Genomic DNA, 26,101 nt, shown 5'->3' with positions numbered 1-26,101 from the left:
TGCATCTTTCAGTGCTGGGTGATATTGTTCTGAATTGTGAAGAAGCATCCCTTTGCTGGGAACAACAGAGCACCAAACCTACTATGTGGAGATGGTGTAGGGCTGTGCTCTGGGGAAGGATTCAAGATGTAAAATCAACTGAGAGGGGGAAGGGAAGGTTACCACAGCTGCTCAAATGCTTATATGCTCTTAGCCACCCACAATCAGCAAAATGGAAGGAAGATGGAGTAGACATTAATTAAATGTTATGTAAACCTGATAGCGAAGGGAGTGGGCCGACACCTTCCCTATGCAAGTGAATAACAAAATCCAAAGTGGTGTTTCTGGACTCAGGATCCATTTTATCATAAGAAACAGTGTCTATCCCAAGGGCTTCAGTGTCTGTCCCAAGGGCTGTGCTGCACTGCAAAGGTGTGCTACAGCTTTTAGAGAGAGCTGGCAGCCCCCAGGAAAGGGGTGTGTGTGTAAACCAGCTCCTGGATATGGCCCCCAAAACGCAGAGTCTGTGACTCAGCAAGGATGCAGAGAAGTGCTGTTGCCACCTCTGTCTTGTGTGGTGGGCACCATCCACATGCCTGGAAGCCTCAGTTTTCACCCTGTGGCCATCGTGCCTCCCTATCCCCAGGCCTGCACTGGATCCACAAACAACACAAGCTCTCCTACACACAAGCAGTGTGCCCTGTGGTACAACTGATGCACCTTCCCTGGCAGGAAGAAGCCCCTCCTGCTGTGCTGTGACTTACTTATGCAGTCATCAGTCACAACTGTGTTGCCGTCGTCGCACTCCTCCCCATCCTGCACGATGCCATCTCCGCAGGTACCCCGCTCCTCGAAGCGGTAATCCACGGGGTACAAAGGGGTGAGCTGGCCAGGAAAACACACAGGGGTTACTGAACCAGACCAGCAGCAGCCTGGATAGCAAACAGAGGAGAAGGGCTCTGGGGGGCAGGTCCCATAACCAGGTTTTTATGTCTTGCTATTTGTTGGTCAAAGGGTTTATACAGAGTCTGATCCAAAGTCCAGTACATACAAGAAGAATCCTGTTGCTAATTTCAGCAGGACTCATCTCCTTGAAGCAATAAGGAAATATGTGAGTTTGGTTTGCAGGGTTTTAGTTCTGCAACTCTGTACCCTGCTGAGTTTTGCCTTATTTTGTATTAAAGAAAAACTCTTTTTACCACCATAATTGCCTGAACTCTGCTCTAGTTTGTTCACCAGTGGTTCACAGGGAGGTTAGCAAAACCTGAAACACTGCTGAGTTAATTCCTCAGTAATTAAGACTCCTGTGAACAAAATTCACAGAATCATGTACACTTGTGGCAGTGTTCCAAAATGAGCCTTCCCCCCATTTGCTTAAGTGATTCTGTATGGAAGTATGTTCTGTATTTCAAAACGGAACATGCACTCACGGGTTTTCTGAGACCACAGTCATATTTTCACCTGGACTGGGAGCCATCCAAAGGTATCCTTGAAATACAAAGATCTCTGATCTCTTCTAAAAGCTAATGCATTTTCGGTGTTTAACCGGTCCAATTCTTCTTGATTATTCACCACAAAAATCTGGGACAATACACAAAAAGAGGTGATTGATAACCTTCTCAAGAAGTTCTTCGGATTATCACAGAATCTACTTTGGCATATGTATCTTCAAAGAGGTAAATAATAAAGAGGAAAATGGTTCAGTTGTTTTAAGAGAGGAGGTGAAAACCTACACCCATGGAAAGAATGGAGTTTCCTGGGTCCCTCTTTTGAAATGCACATCCTCAAGTAAAAATCATACAACTAGTGGTGCACAATCACTGCTGAGAACTTTCTAATGCTCAAATGGTTTGATGCTGAAACAATTGCAAAATCCAAATGGGCATAAGTGCTTTTTGTGGATTGACTATGACTTTTAGGCATGTTTGTGGCTACAGAATAAATAATGCACGGCTCAATACAACCTTCACTTAACTTTTACCTCCTTGTTCTTTCTTTAGATTTAATTGGCACTAAAATGCATATTTCTTTATATGCATATACTATGGTCTAAAGCCAAGTCTTCAATTACACTGAAAAAAAAATAGCTCAAAATGGAAAAATTAGGACAAGCTGCTCTCTTACCCATTTCTTTAATGTCTCAGTCACTGAAATTGGATGTAAAAACCATTAGGAAATAATCTCTTCCTTCAGCAGCATAATCAAGTTAATTTTTGTAAGATTCAAGCCATTTTTAAATTAAGAAAAAGCAAATGGAGTGCTTCTGGTCAAAACAGATTTAGGTCTGAGCCCGATTCTCACCAGCATAAACAGAACTGGCTCTTTTAAAAACAAGTTACCTTGAAATTTTTACATAGCAGAACATTCCCATAACCCTGGACAAAGGCCATTTCATTAAAGAAGCATTGAATAAAAATGCCTTCAGCTTGAATGAAAGGAATCAAAGAAATAGGAAGCCAGCACAGAACTGATTCTATAATTATGTTCAGGAGCTCAGGGCCCAGCCCCAGAGCTCCAATTTCTCTTGAAATCAATAACTAAATTAAGCTGTCTCAAACCATTACAGATATCAGCCTTTAAAATTGCACAAGATTTTAAAAAAATGAATGAATCTAAGCCAGTGACAGAAAAACAGCACTTTGTTTCCCAGCCTCTGCCCTCCTCTGGAGGAGCTGCTGGGCTCATGGGTGGTGCCACTGAGGATGTGCTGCTTTGGCAAACCACAGGGCCAGGGCACAGGGCACCATCTCTGGATCTTTTCCATGTGGCAGCTACAGAACCCTGAAAAGAGCTTTCAAGTGGCCCAAGATAGGGGGGAATCTGAACAGAATAAACAATAATGATATTTAAGATCTAGTTTAAGTCAAAGTGTTCTTTACACTTGAGGGAGCAAAGCAAATGGGGCAGGCAGGAAAACAGGGATTGCTGCTCTGGAAGTGCCTCATTTCCAGAGCTAAGCCTTGCCTTTTTGCCATCCCACATTCCTGGCAACAAAATGGCACCTGGGGGCTCCTAGTGATAGTGTATAGTATTTTAGATATTTACACTCTCATTACTATCTTTTAAGATCTGATAGGAAACTGTGCCGGATGGAGAAGGAGGTAATGAGATCTCTACATTACATTGAGAGCCTTAAAGCTTTTCCTATGAGTTCTCCATGCTGCAAAGTACATGATGGGGGGGTTTTTTTTTTGCACACAGTGTGGTGTGATATGCACCTTTATTTCAGCATATTCATCTCTCACCATTATGTTTTCAGAAAAACAGGAGGTTTTTTCTAATGCAACGCAGCCAGGGATGAGCGAGCATCTGGCACAGCTGACAAAACTTGAAACACACTTGTGCAAAAGGCTGAGCTCAGTGACCCAGTTTAATGGTGTTGTGAGCGTGTCCCTTCCACACACCGTGACAGCTTTCTGACAGTGTGACAGGTGGGGCTTTAACAAAGCTAATTGCTGCTCATTGGCATTCAGAGACAACCAGACTCCACACCATTTCCACTTGCACGGGTGGAGTGGCTGAGCTGTGCTGGCACACAGCACCAAGGGAGCATCTTCATCGCTGACTAAGTGCTGCACTGCACAGAATAATGAGGCAGGGCCCAGCAGAAGGAGAAGTGCATAAACAGTAGTTACAAAGCCCAGAGAAATCAGTGATAAAAAATTACTGGGTCACATTTCACCAATGCCTTGTCCTTTAAAGTATTTTCTCCAATTTGCTCATGAAAGTGCTTTCAAAGGCTGGAGATGGAAATCAGCTATATGATGTATATGCCTGCAGACTGGAGCCCAGACACCTGATTCTCACAGTTTGTGGAAACTCCTGTTATTGAGGGTCTGTGCTCTGGGAGAAAGCTGTGTGTGAGATGTGAAATGCTTGATCCCCATATTAAATTCTGAAATCATTGTCTTAAAAAAACCCCAAGCAAATAAGAAAGGTATGCTCACTTTACTGACCAAGCTGAAATGTATTTTGATTTCATGAAATATAAAGGACAGATCATATATGTACAGTGGTGGATGAAAGAGAGCACCCCTAGGCTTGAAAAATATTTCAAACATGTGCTACCTTACTGATGTTTTGGAACAGCTGCATCTCAGCACATCAATCACACAACAAGTTACAACTGAACTCTTTTGCATCTCTGGATCTCAGAGGTTTTAGGTACTAGAAATCACACATTGCCTATATATCTTCCTATTAAACAAAATGTATTAGTGAGTACAACACCTCTCATAAAAAAAGCACTTCAGAACTGCTCACATCCCCTCCCAAAAAATTTGCTTACCGCGGGAACTTTTGGATAGCTGTGTCCAAACACAGGTTGCTCATATGATGGGTTACTCATATGCTGTGGGGTTCTGCAGAGACATCTTCCTGGAGGCCCTGGAAGTCCTCTTTCTCCCTTTGGTCCTATTGCAAATTGCCCTAGGAAGCAGAATTCCAGGTTGCCTTGATATCAGGTTTATACACACCACACACACACAGCCTTAGTGGGAAAAGTACCGGTCAGGTGGGTATATGCATTTACCCAAGTTTTCAGACAGGCACAGCTCCCACCAGTTCCACTGGGAACCAAAGGGAGGCAATAATTCTTGTACTTCAGGAGAAAGATGCCAGTTTTTTACCACATTCGTATTATTTCAGATCACCTTCTGAATTTTTCTACCAGATTTACAGAGGAAGAGAGAGACCATTTGCTTAGAATAAATGTCAGCCTGTTTGAAGCTACAGAAATTCAAGAGAGGTTGAACACACAGATCACTCTACAGCACCTACGTTTTTGTGGAGTCAGTCTAAGTGCACAACAGATTGGACTTGTGCCTTTGTACAACCACTTAAGCAATGCTGTTTCACAGGCTTCTTCTATACAGCAAAAACCCAACTAAAAATACAGGAGATTTTTAATGTTTTAATTAAGCATTAATAAAAAACACTGCTTTTTTGACTTTCAAACTTTGGCAAGGATGCACTGCTCTGCAGATTTAGATTAAGAGCCAATATGGTCATACTGCAAGCAGTTGCATCATTACAGAAATGTCTTTTAGGATCAGAATTTATATTCTGGAGGAAAAAGATTAATAACCCTGACACATAAACTTTCTGTGGATGAAATAAAGCCTTGAAAAAGTAATCTCAAGGTCCTGGCTGCCTTCCCATCAGCACGGTAAAAATTCTGCCTTCTGAAAGCTTCCAGCTAATTTACTCAAGCAAAGATGCTTCTTAATGGGAGACATGAGATATATGAAGATTCTGAAGCTGTGCCCAGCTTTACAGATGTTCCATTTCCACAGCACCACAAGAAGAGACCTCCTGTCTGCTAATGCAAGCAAGGGAAAGAAAAGAGAAAGCAAAATGGAAGGGGACATTGTGTGTTGTGGGTCATGTATTATCACATCCATGTTTGGACCCAGAAGCTGATCAGGGTTCATGTGCATGCACAGCTCTGAGAATGCACAATTATGTTATTGCAAGGTTTTTGTCATAATTTCTACAATACACACAATTGCAATGAGAATAGATTTTAAGCACTTAATTATAAAAGGTTTTCTCCACTGCTGTTTTTTTCCCCCAACTCCTATTCCTTTCCATTCCCTTCCCTTCTTTTCTTAATGACACTGTAACTTGAATCTCATCTGTTTTTGCCTGGCAGAGCCACACAGGGTGAACATGTCCTGGCTGATTAGAAATCACAGTTTTTCAGTGTAAGCCAGGATATCTGGCGAGGCAGACCTTTGATGATGGAGATTACCTAGTCTCCCCAAGGCTGCCAGATGGCTTTTCATCGTCCCCATCTACAAAAATCCCTCAGGGACGACATAGGTTTTAGCTTTGGTTTTATCTGAAACATCAGAAGCCATAAAGTAGGTTTTAAAATAATGGACAATGATGGCATGACCTGCCTCCAGGAGAAATCCTCTCCTTGCCATTGATGGAGAAGCGAACAAAGCCCTGCAGCACTTTGTGCAGAGTGGCCTATGTGTCCCTGATGAGTCAGGAGGGGCTGGGGAGCGGGGAAACTCCTGGGGGTCACCTCATTTTCGGCTCACCTAGTCCTGACGGTCCAGGGGGGCCTGGCTGGCCAACAGGGCCAGGCCTACCAGGTGGGCCCATGACACCCGCCGGTCCAATGTCTCCCTTGAGTCCCTGCAAGAGAAGTGACATCCATTTCTTGGCTAAGCTGTCAGTAACAAACAACCTGTCCCAGCCAGCATTGGCTTCCCATTTAAGAAAGCCAAGACATTTGCCAGAAGAAACATGAGCTTCATGGACACCACCCCGGGGAACAGGGGCTCTCCTCTCCTACATGGAGACAGAAAGGTGTCTCCAGGAAGGACTTCTGCTCCCAAATGAGAAGGGTCATAGGGATCTGCCCTGTGAGGAGTCAGGCACCACCCTGCTCTGACTTCAATAATTTGATAGTTTTTCTTTAAGGACAAGTTTTTAACCCCTGTAACTCTCTAGAAGTGAGTGCCACTGAGAAAGAAAGGGGAAAATCGCTGAGGAGTTGTCCAGGGCTTCCACAGCGACATTTCCCAGTCTTAGGGTGCAGTCTTTTAGGAATTCACTAATGACATTGATGCTCTCATTATTTTCAGAATGTTTGAGGTGCCTGGATTCCTGTATCTCCTTGCCTTTCACCATGGGTGTAGCTAGGATAACAAATCATCACAAGCCAAGCAAGGGCTTGGCCTTACAAGTGCAGCTTAATGTTTAGCAACACCATGCTGAGAAATTATGTCTCTCTGGCAGCAGAAGCAAATGCTGCAAAATTACCTGTGGGAGAGGGGCTTACACACAGTTAACACACAATAGCTAATATTCTCTAAAATCAGCCCTAATTTGCCTCATGGGAGCTTGTTTGTGCAGACATACCCTAAGGCATTTGGAAGTTTCAGCCTAGAACTGTTTGGCACCTTCTCATTTTTTGCACCTGAATTTAATACAGTGACACTTATTAAAAATAACTATATTTATCTTCCTGCTCATATACTCTCTAAGGCTTGGATTTCTCAGCTTTATATTTCAGAAGTGTATTACATAGCTTAGAGTTTAAATATCTGACTTGATTTTTATGTAACAGCAAACGCTATTTAGGATAATAAAAAAGATATGTGCTATGTAAGCTTTCTTTTAATGACAAAGGAGATTTTTTCCTTGAAGATGATGTAATTCCAGGTTAATGTGCATTCAAAATCATATAGTGAATGGTTGCATGTCTAATTTAAGAGTAGCAAAGCATATATATTAATATATGCTGAAATAATTGTTGTTATAGAGTATGTTATATCCCATGGATACATTTGAATGTCGCTTGCACCATTTCAGCAGAGGAAGGCTGATTTTGCCATGGCCTATAAAGAACTAATTGAATATTTGTTTTGTTTAATCCTATTAGGTAAGCTCTGAGCCATAAAAATATTTCAGGATTTATGTGAATGTCAGTGATGCTGATCTCTAATTACTTCTTACACTATGCAACACAGAACTAGCAGACCAGGATTTTGTAGCCCTGAAGAAGACTGTGGGAAATCTCCTTTCCCCCACACAACAGCAATTTGACAGAGGCAAGATAGTGCCAGTCAGATGTGTACTGACTGAAAACAAGCTGTTTTCTGTGTCCCCTGCTTGGAGGGATGAATGCTTAATGCCCTCCTGCTTAGCACTGATGGATTAAATAATGATGGCAAGGCTTGATGTTCAATGTTTTTCCTTGTTTATCTTTCACACGTGCCTACAGCATTGGGAGAAGCTTTTCCCATTGACAATATTTGTGTTCATGCCCTTTCTTTCAAAGTAGCATCACCTAAAGCCCTAAGTCATTCCTCCTTCTCAAGACTGAAACCCTAAACTTGGGTTTGCTTGGGGTCAGTTCCCAAGTTTAAAGCTTTGGGTGCTGTATCTCGGTCAGCTGTGTAAGGCTGTGACTTGTGACTCCCAGCTCCTGGCCACGTTTCAGGAAGAGCCTGTCCCAGAGGCAGGGAGACTTGAAGAAGTCACTGAGCTAATCAAGACATATCTGGAAATGGAAGTGGAAGTGACACCTGCTTAATTTAGCTGCTTTTATCTAGGCATGTCAGCTGGATCAAGAGACAGGAAAGGGCCCCATGCTGGTGGAAACTATCCTCTCAGCTGAACAAACAGCCAGAGAAGTCCAGCACTTGAAGGTGGCAGCCAGACCCACAGAACTTTAAAATTACTGTTTTTTTCAAAGGATTAGAAAAGAAGAAAGGAAATAGCAGGTTCACCAGTTACAGAGAGGGAAAGCCTTTCTCATGCTGAATCAGATTGCTCTCAGGGCACCAGAAAGGGTTTGTGTACTAGCCTTGGGACTGGAAACACCAACCTAGTGGCAGACTATAGGTCTTTTAGTCACACTGATTGTTGTCTTAAATTATGATATGCTCATGTCACCATTTTTTTATAAAGCCACCGTGTAAGATGACAAAATATCTAAAGGTCAAATAAGGAGTGCACGGTGTTCAAGCTGATCTGCAGGCAGAGCATCTTCTCTTGTCTTATGCTATGGAAAGATATTCCACAGTACACAGGCAGGACAGATGAACAGGGTTTACAAAAAAAAAAAAAAAAAAAGGCAAACTCAAAACCAGCAAAGAGCACACACCAACCTTTAAAACCTGACAAATCCAGGACAAAAACCATATTTCTTGTGGGTCATCTAGGAGACTTACATTACTCATACCTCCCTTACTTGGGGATCTATTACTTCCTCCCTAACACCCAATCCTTTTTTTTTTTCCCCCACATTGGCTACTTTGTCACTTCAGATATTACCTGCTCTCATCAGGGTATCAATGAAGCAGGGATGTGCCTCTCCTTGCCATGCTGGGCATAACAAGACTGCAAATAAACTACTTCCAGCTGAGCCCCTACCACTGAAATGCTGTATCGGTGGAATCAGTATCCAATTTACACACAATTCTTTACAATTCACCTGGAACTCTGAAAATATAGCTCTGCTAGCATAATTTTGAGCTCTCTAGCTGTCAGGTGGGGCTGGGATCATAGCTCTGTGCTGCTTTGAATTCAAAGGAAGCCTTCAAGCTCTGATGGAATTGTATTCAATGAGTTCATTACAATCCAGGATAAAACCAACTTTTCCTATGTTGCCTGGGCAGGGAGCTGAATGCTGCAGACAAGGCTCCAGCCCTAAATCTGAGACTTTAACTCCTGTGTAGCCTGTGCATGCCTGTGAGGCATTCTAGGGCTTCTCTCCCCTCCCTGTGCAACACAGTGCATGGTACAAGAGCTTCCACCACCCAGTCACACAGATGCCACGAGTCACAGGAAGAGGAAACACCGTGGTCCTACTTGTTTGCCTCGTTTTCCAGGTCTTCCTATAGGTCCTCTGTGTCCTGGTACTCCAGACTGTCCCTTGGGGCCCATCTCTCCCTTGGTGGTTGCAGAGGGAAGGAAGAAGGAGTTGAGTACATGGTTTTACCTGCCTTGAGCAAGACAGCAGATGCACATGATTTTCATTCACATGATTCCTCTAGATAATGGCACCGTTTCTTTCTTAGAAATCCAAAATTATAATAAAATCTTTTAAAACAAACATAAAGTAAAAAGAAGCTCATACAATTTACCCACATACCCCTGAAAAATCCTTTGCTGGAAGAGGCCACATGAGATCAGAAACACACTTAGAGACTTGGAGAGGTCGAGGCTGGGAAAGCTCTCTGACCCCTTTGCAATGTCTTGCTTTGCTGTTAAGATGCACGTGTGAGAAAATACCTAGGGAAAGGAAGGTGAATTCACCATCTTCTAATCTCTCTAGAAACAACTATGTTCTAATTTCAGACACATGGTTTGGTTATGTGCTAAAATTATCCACCTTTAGGTTTTCCATAAGTCAGCACCTGAATTTTGATTGTTTTTCAATCTCTACAGAATAATGATGACTTAAGAACTGGTCAGGGTTATCACTGCTATATACAGTAGTGCCATTTTGTTTCATAGTATCAAGAAGGAGATATTTACTAGTTTCAAGCAAATAAAACCTTAGCAATTAGGGCAGTTAAATAGGAGAAAAAATATAACTAAAGAAATAATCTGGGGGGAAAAGCGAAACAGCACCAAAGAGCTAAATCTGAGTTTTCTCTTAAGCTAAAAAGCCTAAAGAATTTGATCAAGTCCAGGCAACGCTGGTTTCTGAGTCAAGCAAGACCTTCAATGTCTTATGCCATCCAGAAAGTCTCTGAATCCACTCATTGAGCCTGTCTCAGCATTTACCACAAATCCCCAATATATCATGCCCACTTACTTTTTGTCCCAGCATTCCAGGGAAGCCTATTTCTCCCTACAAAGTCAAAGGAGAAAAATAATCAGAAAATGTGCAGTGATCTTTGACAAAGCAGCACCTTCTTTGGAAGGAAAAAAACAAGTACCATGTGTGGCTATCAGTTAAAAACGCCTGCAGTGACTCAGCACTGCAGGTAATGCAGTAGGTGGAGATTTATAAGCAAAACTTTACTATAAAGCTCCTTGCATGGTGTCATTACTCCTGTGTCTGATCCTCTGCTGCCAGTTTCTGCTTCAAAATCATCCTGATTGTTCTCTTGTCTACAGGCAGCTCTGCTGCCTGGACAAGTCCCAAAGCCTGCCTGGGGATGGCATTTCTCCATTTACACCAAAAGTAGTTTATTTGTCCTTTCTTAGTCCAAAGACCTCCCAAGCCACGAATCTCTCCCCCTCTTCCTCTTCCAGTATTATCACATGCCAAGCTGAAAGCATTTTGGGAAGCTGCCGTGGTTCTGGGCTGCACAGCCCAGGAGGGGCTGGGGTGACCTCCAGGGGAATCTCCTGTGACTCACCAACCCCTGGCACCGGGCTGGGGGCACAGGGACACGGAGCTGCCCACTGCCCTCCCAGCAGGTGGGACCACTGCTTTCCCTCACCACTCCTGCCCTCCCTGGAAGATGCTTTCAGGCTCCTTTCCTCCACGCCCCTCCTGTTTTTCCCTGCCAGAACACATTGATCCTCAGATGCACATTCACAGCCATCTGGAAAAGAGAATTACCGGGTCTCCTTTGACTCCTTTGTCGCCTCTGTCACCTCTGGATCCCTGAAGAGAGATAACAGTAGAACAACAGCCTAATTACTACCATTTCATGATGAAGCAAAAAAATATTTTTCCTATACAATGCATTATTGAAGTCAACAGAATACAGTAATATCTTCAGAGCGAGGGATATGCTTCATTACTGATATCATAACAGAATTAATGCTAAGGACTGTAGGAAAAGGGACTAATTCTCCCCAGATAATTACTTTAAATATATGCTTTCCTGGACATAATGTTTTTTAATTTAATTTTTTTTCCCAGTTGGATTCTTTCCCCAGTTCACTTCGCACTGTAAGATCCTAGAGCACAGAGTGTCCCAGTGCCAAAGCATGTGTCACCTAACTAAACCAGACCAGCAATTGAGGATTGTTTTACCAATGCTGCATATGGGGAACCTGTAGTGAGTTTCACTGCAGCAATTTGTTCATGAGGATACAGGGTGTAAAACTCACTTCTTCAGCACCCCAGCCCAAGCCACAAGACTGTGCTCCTTCTCAATACAAGTTTTCATTTCTCAGTGGGACTTTTAGACTTCATCAAAATTCAACCTCATTTCTACAGCTCAATTTTTTTAACATGTTTCCAAATGTTAAATTGTACATTATGCTGTTGTCATACTGACCTTTTCTCCTCTAGTTCCAGGAAAACCCTAAAGGGAATGATAGATATTTTAATGCTTCTCGCTTTCAAGATCACCCAAGAAGCCGGACTTTCAAACTTTGAAGTGAAGAAAAAGAATGAAGCACAAATAATTAATTGCATCAACACATAAAGGCAAATGAATATTTACAGCTCCTAAAATAGCACTGAAACAGAATTGTGAAATGTGAATTAAAGGCAAGACAACTCAGCCCAAAAGCCATTATGAAAAAGCCAGGTAAAGCCAGCAGCTTTGATTATGCTTTGAAATTGAAACAAGTGAAATAAATTGTGACTGAAGGTAAATAAAGCATTAGATGACACAATTAATAATCTAAAATATTTTTTTATGTTTTGTTTGGTTATTTTTTTTCCCTCATGGAACCTACTTAAGTTATACTTAAGTAATCTAGTGTGATCATTAATATAAAACTGTTTCTCTTTAAGAAACATAGAATAAACAAAGGTGTTCAGTTTTTCTTTTCGATCTTCTATTTGAATAAACTAACTATGTAATTTATTTCAACTGCCAGTAATATTCCTAGTTCTAGTAGGGGACCAAAATGATCTTCACAGTCTTATGAGGTGGGTGGAAAGCATTGCAGACATGATTTAATGCTGCAGATATGCTTAAGAACTCCATTTTCCAGTGGGATACAATTATATCTGAGCTTGCTTTTAAAATAAATTACAAACATTTATACCAAAGCATTTTTATGAAAAGCCAAAAACACAGCCAAGCTCAAACAGACAACATAACCTTGCTTGATGTAAAACATATTTTTTATCTGTATTAGACACATATATCTTGATAATTGCTTTCCAGAAAATTCATGAGGGAAGCAGCTGTCAGCAGAGCGTTAGAAACCAATGTCTGAAAATGCAGTTTGGTTAACAAACCTTGGAGCCCATTGGTCCTCTTGTACCTGGCAATCCCATCACACCCAACTCTCCCTTTTCACCCTAAAGGGTTCAATAAAGAGAGTTATTGAATGAGGCTCTCCAATGAGGTCATATTTGAATGTCTGACAGTTCAGTGGTTCAGGTTTTATGTCAAATAGTTAAGCCTGACCTTGATGTAGCATTGTGGGCAGGGGTTTATATTGCAATTGTATTCTGCCTGAGCCCTCACATATTATCTTACTCTTCTATTTGAATTTTCTTGTGTGGGTAACTTTTGCTTCAGTTTCCCCAGCTGTTATTAAAGGACATGCAAGCAAAGCACCATCAGCAGTGCATCCTTTTCTGCATGAAGGTGCATTGTCTCTACCAGCATCACCTCCACTGAGCTGCAGAAAAGAAAGGCATTTTCCTGCATGCCTCACAGCTTGTGGGAGCATAGTGACTGCTTTTATTGTAGTTCTGAGACACCATGTGCTGAACAGTCATTTGGAGCCAGTAAAGTATGAAAAAGTTTTACAACCACTTCTCTGTCTGCCATCAACTATATCTAGCATGAAATAGAGGGTAGACCCCCAGAAATGCAGCAGTGCTACCAGCAGAACACATTTGGCTCTTACTCTCCTTTGGCCTTCACTGTCCTCTCCAGAAATGGAGAGGATTCTCCCGTTGGCTGCTGCCCCTGCAGAAGTTCAGAAAATACTTGAAGGAATGAAGTAGGAGAAATAGGGACTGAAGTTAGGCTGTGTCAAAGTGAGAGAAGGCAAAAAGAACCAGCTGAAGAAATGGCAAGTATCCACAGAGGTGGATATGAGTTTAAAAACCTGAAACAGCAGCTTACTGGAGATTTACAGCAAGATGGGGATGCATCAAATATCTATGGTGAGGAAGAATATTGTAAGTTTGTGAAGATCAGAGATGGGGAGAAAGAAAGACACGACCAAATGAAATAACCACAGAGATCTTCTGCACTGTATTCAACTGGAGCCTTCACTGACAGGCAGGAAAATTAAATTTATGAAGACCAGAAGAAATGAAACTGTGAACCTACCTAAAGAACAGGGGAGACATGTATCAGAAGAGACCATGAAAGCAGAAGCATCATCATCAAACATCAAGAAGGACTTGCAGTTAAAGTGCAGGAAAAAATATTAAGTAATATTTTTTCTGAATATGAGGGATGTTTCTAGGAGTATGATGGAAAAGCACAGGAATAGACTAATTTGGACTAATAAAACAAAGGAGATTAATCAAAATTAGGAAGACTACATAAATAAAACTAATGCCTATACAAGAAGACTGAGTGTATGAGTTTTCTGTCTGCTTTCCTCTCTTTCTTCACTAAGACTATGAAGGAAGGAATTGATTGACTTTTCCTCTCCCCTCTCTGCTCCTGCTGTGGGAAATCATAGCACACAATGTGTTTGTGAAGGGAACAATTTCCCATCTCACAGTTCAAAGTGAACATTGATTTCTTTTAAGTACATACTCTCTTGCTGCTTGCTTACATTCCCATACACTATAATATGATGTTCTTCATTTAACATGGCTGGAAAGATCTTGAAAGTCTGCTTCCCAGATGTGGCTTAAATTCCCAAGTCACCTCCTACTATTCTTGCAGTATCAAGAGCTAATGCACCACATCCTCTGAGGTGGGCGCATCAACCTTCATAGACCAAATGAAGAGTTAAAGATTAACCAGAAAAGCAGCTTTGGACTAGACATTGTGTGCAGTCCATTAGCCTAATGCATCCTGGATTGAAGAAAAGCAAGTTGTCTCAAAAGTCCTTGTAGAAGCTCCATAAACCACAGCTCCTATGAAGAGCTGTTATACTTTTTGCATAAGTCCTTTGCATAGCTAAAGGACTATCCTGAAGTTTTTTTAATGACAAATGCAGGTGAAGCAGCCACTTTGCATAACAAAGAACATCCTGTCATCCTTCTGCTGTTGGTTAATAAAAATAACAGGAATTAATGTTTGTTTGTATGGGAATGAACTTCAAAGATGTGATTAGCCATTCTCATGATTTGTTAACTCTTTCCTTGATATCAGTCTGGTATTTTCCCTCTCGTCACAAGCTCACAGTACATCTTCAGGCAAAGGGATCCTCATCAAGAATAGTCATAATGATGGCAATCAATTTAGGAACACTGATTTGTGTGATTGTGAGACATCAGTGAGTCTTCACTGTAATAATTTTCAGTTTCTCTTTGACATGTTTAATGTAAGGAGTGCTACAGGGTTTGGACTGAAGGTGTAGTAACCTAACCCTAGACTCTGCAGAGCAGTGCAAGAAAGGGAACTAGCACAGAGTGTCCTTGCACAGCTACAGCTTCCCAGCCTACTGCAAGTAGCTGTTTAGAGATTTCCCAAGACAGCTCTTCTGTTCAGATTGTGATGTTGAGCAGTTTGTTCCATGTGAATTTTAGGCTTACCTTCTGTCCCACAGGCCCAGGCCATCCCACTGGTCCTGGCATCCCAGGGACGCCCGGGGGACCTGGTCTGCCCTTGAACGGAAAACATTGGTTACAATGGTTCATAAAAACACCATTCCTACACAGGTCACTGCTGCAGACAGGGGATGAAAAGACCTGAGTGTACTTAGATCCATACAAACTCAGTTTATGTTGAGAGCAGAACCAAATCTTTAACTAACTCTCCCTGTTACTATGGTCCTTATTCTGAACATTCCTACATTGCTAGCTATAATTGCTCTTTATTAACTACTGTATGACCAGCAATAACAACATATGTACATACAGTTATTTATCTGTTTTAATTGCTGCTTGTAAATCACTCTTTGAATATCTCCTAAAATGCTGCAGATCAGTGCTCTTCCACTGCATTCACTGCTTGACAATATGATCTCAGAAATATCATCATGACATTCAGGGCCACGAGTGAGCTCTCATGGGCCAGACAGCTTTTAACAAGAGTTGTACAGTTTTCTTTCCAACCTGAGTGATTTCTCTTTCAGAACTTGTATTTGTCGGAAGAGTAAGTGTTGATGTACTGTGTTTAAAGTTTAGCACTTTTTTGTAGGTTGGTGTATTACTCTCTTGAAGACGACATTGCTGTTTTGAACACTTGATTTATATTAAAAATATTTTTGTTTACTGTAGGGCATTTGAAAATAGATTAAAGAAAATTACCTCTTCTGTTTATATGTTTTATATTTATTTGAATTACTGATTGGTAACTGGTGTCAAAATCCTTGGTATATTATTAGAAAGGTGTCAAAATCCTTGGTATATAATTAGAAGGGTACTTCTTTTCCTAGTTAGTGACCACCCCTTGCATATCTCTGATTTCATCCTGCATTTCTGTCTTCTTTAAAGTTAATTACATTAAATGGATGTACTTAGTGACTGAGATAACATATTCTGTTTCATCACATGTAGGGGCACATATTTTTGACAATATATCACGGCTCATATGTCCCCAAGCATAGGATTGTAGTCAGCATATTGCATTGGTGCCAGAGCTCTGGAAAGGTAATCATTAATGGTTGTTCCTCCTTCAGGGGTATCTGGCTGAGCCTTGTTTAGACTTTGGATGAGTAAAACATTTGATTTTGCTTTGGTTTTTTTTTGGTAAATCTTTTATAATAACTCACATAATCTGCTTCCCATTGTCCACACAGACACTTCAGGTAATGTCCCACTCATTGGCTTCTCTCTGTGCTTCTACTCAGGGAATTTGTCAAATTCAAGCCAGCTGGGGCAGATCTCCAGCCCTGCAGCCAGAGATCCCTGCCATCCACTCTGGGTACCAGTGAGAGAAGCACTAATAGGCTAAACTTCAACATTAGCTAAATTTTATTGAAGTGTTGTCTGGATCCCTCTCTGGCAGCTGCTATTAAATATTGGATGGGTTTCTGGGACAGCACCTTTATTCATACCTTTCTTCCAGGCCTGCCAATCTCCCCCTGCCAGAGAAAGGAATATGTCAGTCTTGCAGTCACCACATGAAGCACAGTGGCTCTCAAGTCAATGCATCAATACATTTCTATTAAAACAAACAAACAAACAAACATGCAAAGCCACAATCCCTTCCCAAAAAAAACCAAAAACCAAACACCACCAAACAAAACACTGTGAATATCTTCATGCTCAAAACTGTGCTTAGAAAGGTACAATGAGAAGAATTACTGTATCAGAGCTCCTTGGTCTTTCCTGTGTTCTCAGCACTAAATCTACAGCCAACTCCTTGTATAACAAATCACACAATTAGCTGCTCAGCTTCAGCTATAAGACTCTTTGGCATCATTATGGAACAATTCTTTGCACAGCTGAAAACATAACATATAGGCCAGCTTTAATAACTGAGCTGTTCCATGCAATTCACACTGCATGGGTGAGCTCTGCCTCTCATGCTCTCCAGGAGGGACAGGGAGCTCAAAGGCCTTTGGGTCAGTGAAATTGCTAAGTTTTGCACCTGAGATGCTTTCTCAAAGCATGCCCTAAACATAGGTCACAAAAGAAGAACATAGATCACTTCAAAACTGAAAATGAACACAGAAAGACTAACTTTAAAATTATAGCTTCAAGCCAATTCACAGCTTTACGTTCAAATTAAACCTAAACCTTCCATTCATAAGGCCCACCATTCACCAAAGAGACAAAGAAAAACGTGAACATCCTCCTCTGCTTCTTTGCTCCTCAAAACCACCTCAAACTCCATGAAAACAGACACTTACCTTCTCCCCTTTTGGTCCCATTATACCAGGAATTCCTTGTGGACCCTAGGGAGGAACATGGACACTATTATTAAACTGCATTAGTGAGGTGCTTGTGTTCCATCAGCCCTAGACCCTGTATGTGTCTCCTGGGACCTGAGGTGTTGGGTGCTGTACTCGAATGTGGCCTCCAAACACCAGGTCTGTGCCACTGCTGAACAGCAGGATGGAGAATTGGACTGACATGGGAATGGGAAGGGCAGGGGAATCTCATAAATGAGGAGAACAGGCAAGAAAAACAAGTCTGGGGCAAGTGAAAGGTGAGAAGCTATCAGAGTCCTGAAGAATTAGCAACCAGGACATGGAGACACCACATCAACTGGCAAAAGAGGTCAGCCCAAGGGGTGGTAATGGAAGTAGCATAAAACATGTGGGATGGGCTCTGCAGGATGGGATGGACATTGGGATTGCACCATTTCTGAATTCTGAAAATATTTCTCTCTGTCAAACAAGGCTGATTCTCCTTTCAGGAGACTTCTAAATCCAGGGAAACCTTGAACACCTTTCTCAGAAAAAAAAAATACCAGAAAAAAGATTTGTTTCTAGAAGGCTTTAGTTCAGAGATCACTTTTTACTTTTACATGACTAAGGAAGATAATCTCATGAGCCTGCACCAGAGACGCATTAGATTCACTGTAAAAATCACTCACTCCAGGTTGGGATCCTGCCCATCTTATGTTGTCCAAAATGTGATCAAATTGTACATGAATAGGAGCAAAATCTAGCCTCAGACACAAATTACTCCAACTACTTTAGTCAGTAGAGTTATGTTAGGTTTTCAGCAGTGAAAATCAATGCACCCTATTAGAGTCAGAACCAAATTTAATCTTATTTATTTCTTTTTACATTAGGATACACATGGGAGGAATTACACTCAAAGTTATACTTTTACAAATCTAATTCTCCTTCTTATGAAAATTTATTAAAATTCAGCTGTGAGTCAACAGTATGAGCTTTTGCAACTCATCTGAAAGCCCTGCAAGCCACAGAAGAATTCAGAAGTAATTACTAGATGTCTTTGTAATGGTAGTATTTCTTTGCAGGCGGCCATTGTCACAAAAGTATTTCCCAAAAGACTGCTGGTTTTAACATTGTCTCTGTACGAGGCACAGTCCTGTAATTTGTAATTAAAAATTCCAAAGCCATGTTATACCCATCCTACTGTCTGCTGTTATGATAAAACCTGCCAGCTTGCTCTATTTAAAAATGTTCTTGGAGGCATCATAGGTCATTTGGTAGCAAGATTAATATTATTTATAGCAGTGGACTTTGTAGAACAATAGAATTAAAATTACTTTTATGCAATTTAAGTCAGAGAGACTGTCTGGATGATTTTTTTTTTAAGACAGCCTAGCAAAACTGAAATAACAAGTGTTTTTCATGTGAACAGCAACTCTGGATCATGGCCAATCACACTGCAAGGCTGTTTCATGATGAAGAGAAAACTTTCCTCAAGACAAAACTAGGCAAACACTAGGCATCACTTCTGACCACACTTTTCCAGTCTCATGAACTAAATAAATATTCTTCACCCTGCATCTTAGCAAAGACAAAATGGAAAAATAATAAAGATGAAGTTCATGGGGAGTTGGAACTAGATGATCTCTTCCAACCCAAACCATTCTATCATTCTATAAAAAGACTTTGTGGGTTTCACCTTGAAACTGCTAGACTCTCCAATTATCTTCTGAAGTACTGACTTATAAATGATTAAAGCTAAGCTTTTTTTCCTTTATTTGATGTGTTGTCCATACTTTTTAAATGGTGTTTGGGTGCTTGTTACCTTCTCAGGCTGCCAAAGCCTCAGTCACAGCTTTGCTGAGCACAGGCCCTGAGCTGTGTCTTGGCTGTATGGCAATCTACTGGCACCCAGGGGGCTTGAGGAAGATCATTGTCCCCAGGCACCAGGCACAGCACATGGATTGGGACTGCCTGTGCCCTGGCAGGAACTGCAAATGCCTCTCCACAAAAACTCTCCATTTTCTTTGGAGGGAGCTGGAATGGAAAGGCAAATGGATAATCCTCTCAACAATAAAGAGATGTTAATAAAAAACTTCCCTCTAGATGTGATTCATCTCCTCCTCAGAAGAAGGCCAGGTTGGATGGGGCTTTGAGCATCGTGGTAGAGTTGTATTGCCTCTGTTCGTTGTAGGGAGGTTGTACTTGTTGACCTTTAAAGGTCCTTTCCAACTCAAACTGTTATGTGACTCTAAGATTTCTGACCTTCCTCTGAAGATTTCTGAAAGAATAAATTGTAGAAAATGAAGTATGAGGTCAAAAAGACCGGTCTGAGGTTGTCCAGCAAGTCAGAGGCAGAAATGTTGAGGTCAAGCTAGGAGACCCTGCACCTCCTCAATCCTACCTTAATGCCCTGCTAAGCCCCTCCTTGGCCCTGATTTTACGGTAGATGTTTGCCTTCTCAGGGATGTATTCTGCTAACATCCCAATCCATTTTATGCCTTGTGCATCCACTTCACAGGCTCTTGTCCTCACAAAAAAAAAAAGAGAACAGTCTAAAGCAAAGAAAAAACTGACAAGAAGCATCTGAAGGAAGTGATGACATATCTGTGATTTTTTATGGGTGCTATCCACTGTAAAACTCCACAAAAATGGAGGGTGAACTTGAAACAGAATGAAGTGTGTAAGGCAGGGATGAGAATATAGGGTAAAAAACCTACATGATTTATGCAAAGTCATATCAAAATGAAATTTAGCTAGAGCTTGGCATGCCTATTGGGTGGTATAAAGCGGTTTTCTGTGTTTCACAGCATTGTAAGACTTTGGAGCATGTGAGAGAATGATGTGGTTTCATCACACATGCCTCACTCACCTGGGGGCCAGGAGGCCCTGCAGAGCAGTGCAATTCAGGCAGAGAGGAAGCCTGTATTATCTGGAGCTCATGACACAGCTCTTCCATATCCAGCTTCTATGAAACATCAAACATATGAGTGAACATGCAGCCACATGTAGCCTGTTGGAGAAATGCATAAAATTCCAGCCACCTTACAGTACAGCCTCAAAAGAGTTTATCTGCTCCCTTTGGGAGATGTCTGGGGCTTGTCACAAGGTTATCTTCATGGATGCTTGCACATTAGCACTTCAGCATAGCCTCCTGCCCCATGCTTCCTTCTCCTCTTCCTCTCACAGAGGCACATCACAGCTGGGCTGCCCCTGGCCTATTCTTAGACCTGACCCCGCTGTCTCTGTCCCACTTTGCCAGCAGCATCTCCTTTCCAGGAATAGCATCTTTGCTCTAAAAATAGAGACTTCACCCAGGGAGGGCACAGGCAGTGTGAACTTCGCTCCAGAAGGTACCAGCCTGGAGGCATTCATTCACTGCAGATCAGAGCCAGTGCCTTAAATGATCAATGAATGTCTGATCTTCTGACTTGACCATTAAGCTTTCATGAGTGAAATGGCTTATTTATGTCCTGTTAGAAAGGTGATCTCCCCTGGAAACACAGATGAGCACTGAGCCAGAAACACTGGGCTGAAACAACTGATCTTCAGCTCCCAAGAGAAAGGCCATTTTCCAGTAAAGCTCTGACTACAGGCTCCAAAGAACAAACTGCTCATGGTTTAATTCACATGGCTCCCACTCTGTGTGTAACTGCTTATTTTCATGTCATGTTTCTATGGGGAGATGGTGTGAAGGGTGATTTTAGGCTCAGATTACTCTCTAAGCTGCTTGAAGGAATCTCAGAGACCCTGGTCCCAGTCTCATTCTTATTGAATGAGTACACAACATTCCTAAAGAGATCCTGTCTTTGGATCTCCTTTCTGAGGAAATCAAGGCACAGGCAGGGGAGGTGACGAGGAAGGACAAGTTCTGGAGAGAACAGCACCCTGAGTTCAATCCTGATCAATCAGAAGGCAATGGAGGATTTCACACCATGCTTCTTCTTGGGTTACTTCTTGCCTGATATCTTACTAATCATTATTTACTATTATTATGATTTATATTATTTATTATTGATATTATTTATATTATTTTTTATTCACATTATTATTTACATTTATTACTACATTATTATTTACATTATTGATACCATTGATATTATTTACATTATTTACTATTTAATAATCATTTATTTAGAACACTAGCAGTAATTGCAGTGTTTGTATATGGTAAATGAATATTAAAATTAAGGAACAGGAATTACTGAGTAGGTAGAAAAATTCTTTATGCTGGGATGGAGGATATGTTGTAGTTAGCAGAACCTGCAGTAAGAGTACTTGGGCAAATTCCTATGTCATATTCCCATTGTGTGCTGCCCATGCTTATGTCACAATATGTGTATGGACATTTATCACACATGGAGTGAAAACTGATACCAGCATCACAAATACTTATGTGTTTCTCCAAAATGAAATGGTGGGGGTAGATTCCACAGGAGGATTTCAGGACCTTCATTTCACCTACTAGGTAAGGAAAATGTGATGCAGAACAGGACATATACATATACCAAGAAATCATTGTGCAGGATGGAAAATTGCCTTTCTGTCCTTACTGGTTTACTACATTGCCATTTCCTCTGGTTCAGGATTGCCTCACTCTAAGAAGGTTTCAATATATAGTAAGGAAAAGATTTAAAGTTAATTGAATTAACTGCAGGAACAAATCCAGCCTCATTTCATTCCTTGATCCATTTGATATTTACTTTAAGCCCCAGTCTGGGATACTGCGTGATTGTCCTCACAGAGCCATATCAGCACAGCCAGGCAGGTCTGCTGACTGACACCGTGCAGCAGTGCTCGAGAGGATGCTTCACTCTTTGTCATTAAACTCATGTAAAAGAAGTAAAAGCCACACTTACAGTGCTCCAGCTGTGCCTGAAGTACGGTGGTGGGAACAGGGGCGGTGGAGGAGGGCCAAGGAGGCAGCACGCTCTGCAGTGCTGCTTCTTCTGTTCCAAACAAGGGAGATCTGTTCAATACAAACACTCATCTGTGGTCTTGAACAGCACAATAATTTCTTACAGAATAAGAGAAGTTGCCATTTCAGTGTTGTCCTACATCCTGTATGCATTGACTACAATGCTGTAATCCTAGCAGGGATTTAAGAAACCTGATGGACCCTTAAGTCTCTTAAGTTCCAAAGGCTATGGGGAGTTCTAAGCTCTAAATGTGAATTCTCGAAAATTCCAGTTTGGTCACATTAGAAAATGAATCAAGCATTTAATGTTTTCTCTACCCTCTGTTCCAAACGTCTGTTACAAATAGCATCTTCTGGTCCCTGTTGCAGCCCACTTGCCACCAGGAAAGCACTCAGTGCTGTTGGCCATCACCTTCGCTGTGAACTGAACCGTAAGTCTCTTAAGTTCCAAAGGCTATGGGGAGTTCTAAGCTCTAAATGTGGCTCTGACACAGGCAGAATTCTCAAAAATTCCAGATTGGTCACATCAGAAAATGAATCAAGCATTTCTTGTTTTCTCTACCCTCTGTTCCAAAAGTCTGTTCCAAATAACATCTTCTGGTCCCTGTTGCAGCCTACTTGCCACCAAGAAAGCACCCAGTGCTGTTGGCCATCACCTTCCCTGTGAACTGAATCACTTTAGGCACTTCTGTGCTAAGTGGGAAGTGCGAAGCTGTTCCACAACACATTGACTTGTATTTCCTCTGGAACTGGAACCAAGTTGCTGTATTTCTGATTTGTGCATCATCCCTAAGAATAAATACTCCACAACCCAAACTTAGTTGACAGCTTTGTCACAGACAGACTGGTAAGACAGGACCTCACCTGTGTTTGGCAGTGTATTTAATGTTTTCTGAGAGGTAAACTTCCACCAAAATATAAGAAGCTGTGACCAAAATTCACAAAGGAGGTTGCATTATGGTGCATTTATGCACTGTATTTTTTCCACCAGAATCTAATTTACTTCTTGGGAAATACATCTCTGATCAGAGTGAGAGCTTTCTTCAAAGGTTTTTGCAAGGATAGCAAATATTTATTTATGCCCGTTGGTTTCTTCCTCTGGCTAGTGGCAGCTGGAATGGGTGTCTGTGAATTGAAGGGTGGCAGGGAGCCAAGAAGAAAAGCCTATGGTGAAGTATCTGGTATTAATAGAAAATCTCTAAATTAAGTTTCTGGGAAGACAAACCTGATGAAATTGCTAGATTTGAGTGCAAATCAATTGCAGGCTGGATATTAGTCACATCTCAAGGTAAGGGAAGAACAGAGTTACTTCTAGATTTTCAAATGTCTCAGAAAATGTATTACCTCAGTTCCATCCTGTGTTAATGGGGGGGGGCATTTTCTCAGTCCTGATGCACAGAAAAGAGCTGCTCAGAGGAGGGATTCAGCAGCATTCAGGGGTAGTTTTAGTTCATGTCATCCAGATATTTTTTTCTCTATTAAAACATTATTTGTGATCATATCTTTGGGATCTGAGTCAATTGAATTCTGGAAGGGTCCATAATGAAGACTCTTTCTCAGCTTTTCCTCACAAGTTTGAAACTCAGTCAAAAACTTCAGTTTAAGAGAAAGGCAGAAGATTTATTAAAAAAATTAGGTATATTGTTTAATTTAAAGCTTTAAATATGTACTGAAAATGCCAATGTCCTTTAAAAAGTAATAGAGATTTGAGTCACCTGTCTCCAGCACTTACATGAAATAAAATACCAAGATATGAAGACTTGAGTTTTATATTGGCTTAACCAGAATTCAGTCACTCTTATGCAGCTGTAACCAATTTTTTAAAATTTTTAACACGCGGCTTCTGTGGTTGTCTGCATATCAGGATTGAATTTGAACATATTACATTAGGACAAAATAGTGCAGTATTAAAGTAATGGACAGCTTGTAATTTAACAGGGTATAAAGTTTGATTATTACTTTATTTTACGCAACATTCCAATATAATCTTTCTTAGTATCACCTCATTTCATGATCTAGTTAAAAGTTCAGTAGGATTATTATCATTCAGCAAGAATAAGAATATCAAAACTAACCTGATGTGGCTTAGGTGCTAAGAGATCTCTACCAGGAACCCTTTTTCTGCAGGAAAAAGGTTTACACTACTGCAGTTGTACTGATACTTTAAAAAATAAAGAAGTGTTGCTCTTTAAATATTTTGCAAATACAAGATTGAATAGAGATGTACAGCTATAGTTTTAATATGATACTTATCACATCCCTATGAGTAAACTCCAGTCCTGGGTTATGAGTATTCTCCTTTTTAGAAGGAAAGCCTGAAAATCTGTGGAACAGCTTTATTATGAAAAACACTATTCCTAAGTAAGATGGTAAAAAACACCCACCTGATTTCAGTCTTCATGCTACTGTAACACAAGTTAGGTTGAAGCCCACTCAGGGTTTGCTGGTATGAGCAGTGACAGCATGTACTGATCTCAATGAGGAAACAAGCAAAATCTAACTACCATAACTGTAACAGATACTATTACTATAGATATTATTAGACACTATTACTAATATATGCTATTCCTATAGATAGATACCAAATTCTAATAGACACTATTATTATATACCAAGTAATTTTATACCATTAATAGTAAAAGTATTGCTATATAGGACAGATATCAATTATGTAATGACTTGGGTAGTTAATATTTCAGGGGCTCCATCAGTAACCCTGGCTATGCTCTGCAAGGTGCATTTGTCAAGCAAATATTTAAGAAAAGACTGATTCTAGACCCAAGAACATTCCCCACTCAGGTATGAGAGGTGATGTGACAGCAGAAGGAGCAACAAAACAATGATTCACAAAGGGACTGCAGGTAGGACTGCTTTAATCTTATTTTCCAGTAAGCACCACATTTCTTTGGTATGGGTTTTGGCAGTAACTGCAATAGGTCCAAGACGTACAACTGTTACAGTATTACCTTGATTTATATCACAAAAGGGTTACTTTGGCAGGCTTACAGGCTCTTTGCAAATGCACTGTGTATTTTAGGCTGCAGGTTAGCTTTGTTTGCTAAACACAGCTTCAGAATACTCCAGTCCCCATCAGTGGAAAAAATCTCAGCCCAAGAATAGGACTGTCATAGTTTTCTGTGAAATATGAAGAGCCTGCCTACACAGAGCATGCGTTTACATATCTCATACAGAAGCTGCTCTTTCAACAACTCCAATGCCAAAGAATATATTAAATTTAAAAAAAAAAAAGACAAAGTGAAAAAATCATTTTATGACTTGTCCAAGAGGCAGTTGTTTTCAAAGAACAAAAAAAAATTAAAATAATCACCTTTGAAATAGAATGCATTTACATTCTCAGGTTATTTTTATGGGCAGGGCTATGAGTTAATCCAGTTCCAGAAAGTGATTTTATAAATCTATGGGTATACTGCCAATGGTAGGTTCAGAAATAAAAAAAAAGTACTTTAGATAAGGTGTGATGTTTCATTTTGCTGCTGCAGATTTCCTGGGATTTGGGAACTCTTATTCAAGATGGTACACCACAGAGCCAGAGAGAATCCTTCACCCAGGCTGAGTCCCCTGGAGTAGGGCTCATATGGGGTTTGTGAGGCCTCCTAGGGCAGATCCTAGAGGAATCCTCAACCCTCCTGCAACAGAAATACCAGAGATATTCTGCTGGATTCAAGTCAGATTTATAAGATTTCACTGAAAAAAAAATCATAAATAAACCATGAAAGTAACTTTCATCCTAAAATCACAAAGCTGTAGGCTGAACACCAGGTGGAAAGGACAAGAAAGGAAAAGGATACTTGACATGTGTTTCCCTTCCTATTTATGACCACATTGATCCAGCAGGCCCTGATGGGAAGCCGAGCTATCACC

General features: G+C 40.9%; 1 protein-coding gene across 1 annotated transcript in view; it reads right to left on the bottom strand.

The window, feature by feature from the left end:
* COLQ (collagen like tail subunit of asymmetric acetylcholinesterase) overlaps window positions 1-26,101 on the bottom strand; it is a 38,956-nt gene that overhangs the window by 4,024 nt on the left and 8,831 nt on the right. The window contains exons 2-15 of the mRNA XM_039708816.1: window positions 22,161-22,270; window positions 20,174-20,269; window positions 17,305-17,349; window positions 16,507-16,533; window positions 15,041-15,112; window positions 12,605-12,667; window positions 11,688-11,714; window positions 11,021-11,065; window positions 10,265-10,300; window positions 9,313-9,393; window positions 6,030-6,126; window positions 4,268-4,407; window positions 1,441-1,560; window positions 744-864 (exon numbers count right to left, since the gene is read on the bottom strand). Of these exons, the coding sequence (XP_039564750.1) occupies window positions 744-864; window positions 1,441-1,560; window positions 4,268-4,407; window positions 6,030-6,126; window positions 9,313-9,393; window positions 10,265-10,300; window positions 11,021-11,065; window positions 11,688-11,714; window positions 12,605-12,667; window positions 15,041-15,112; window positions 16,507-16,533; window positions 17,305-17,349; window positions 20,174-20,269; window positions 22,161-22,270 (1,080 nt within the window). The remainder of the gene's footprint in view (window positions 1-743; window positions 865-1,440; window positions 1,561-4,267; window positions 4,408-6,029; window positions 6,127-9,312; window positions 9,394-10,264; window positions 10,301-11,020; window positions 11,066-11,687; window positions 11,715-12,604; window positions 12,668-15,040; window positions 15,113-16,506; window positions 16,534-17,304; window positions 17,350-20,173; window positions 20,270-22,160; window positions 22,271-26,101) is intronic.

The sequence above is a fragment of the Passer montanus genome, unplaced genomic scaffold (assembly GCF_014805655.1).
Source record: "Passer montanus isolate IOZ18808 unplaced genomic scaffold, ASM1480565v1 scaffold10, whole genome shotgun sequence".
Lineage (NCBI taxonomy): Eukaryota > Metazoa > Chordata > Aves > Passeriformes > Passeridae > Passer > Passer montanus.
Note: the sequence above shows the minus strand (reverse complement) of the source record. Positions and strands in the feature narration are given on the sequence as shown.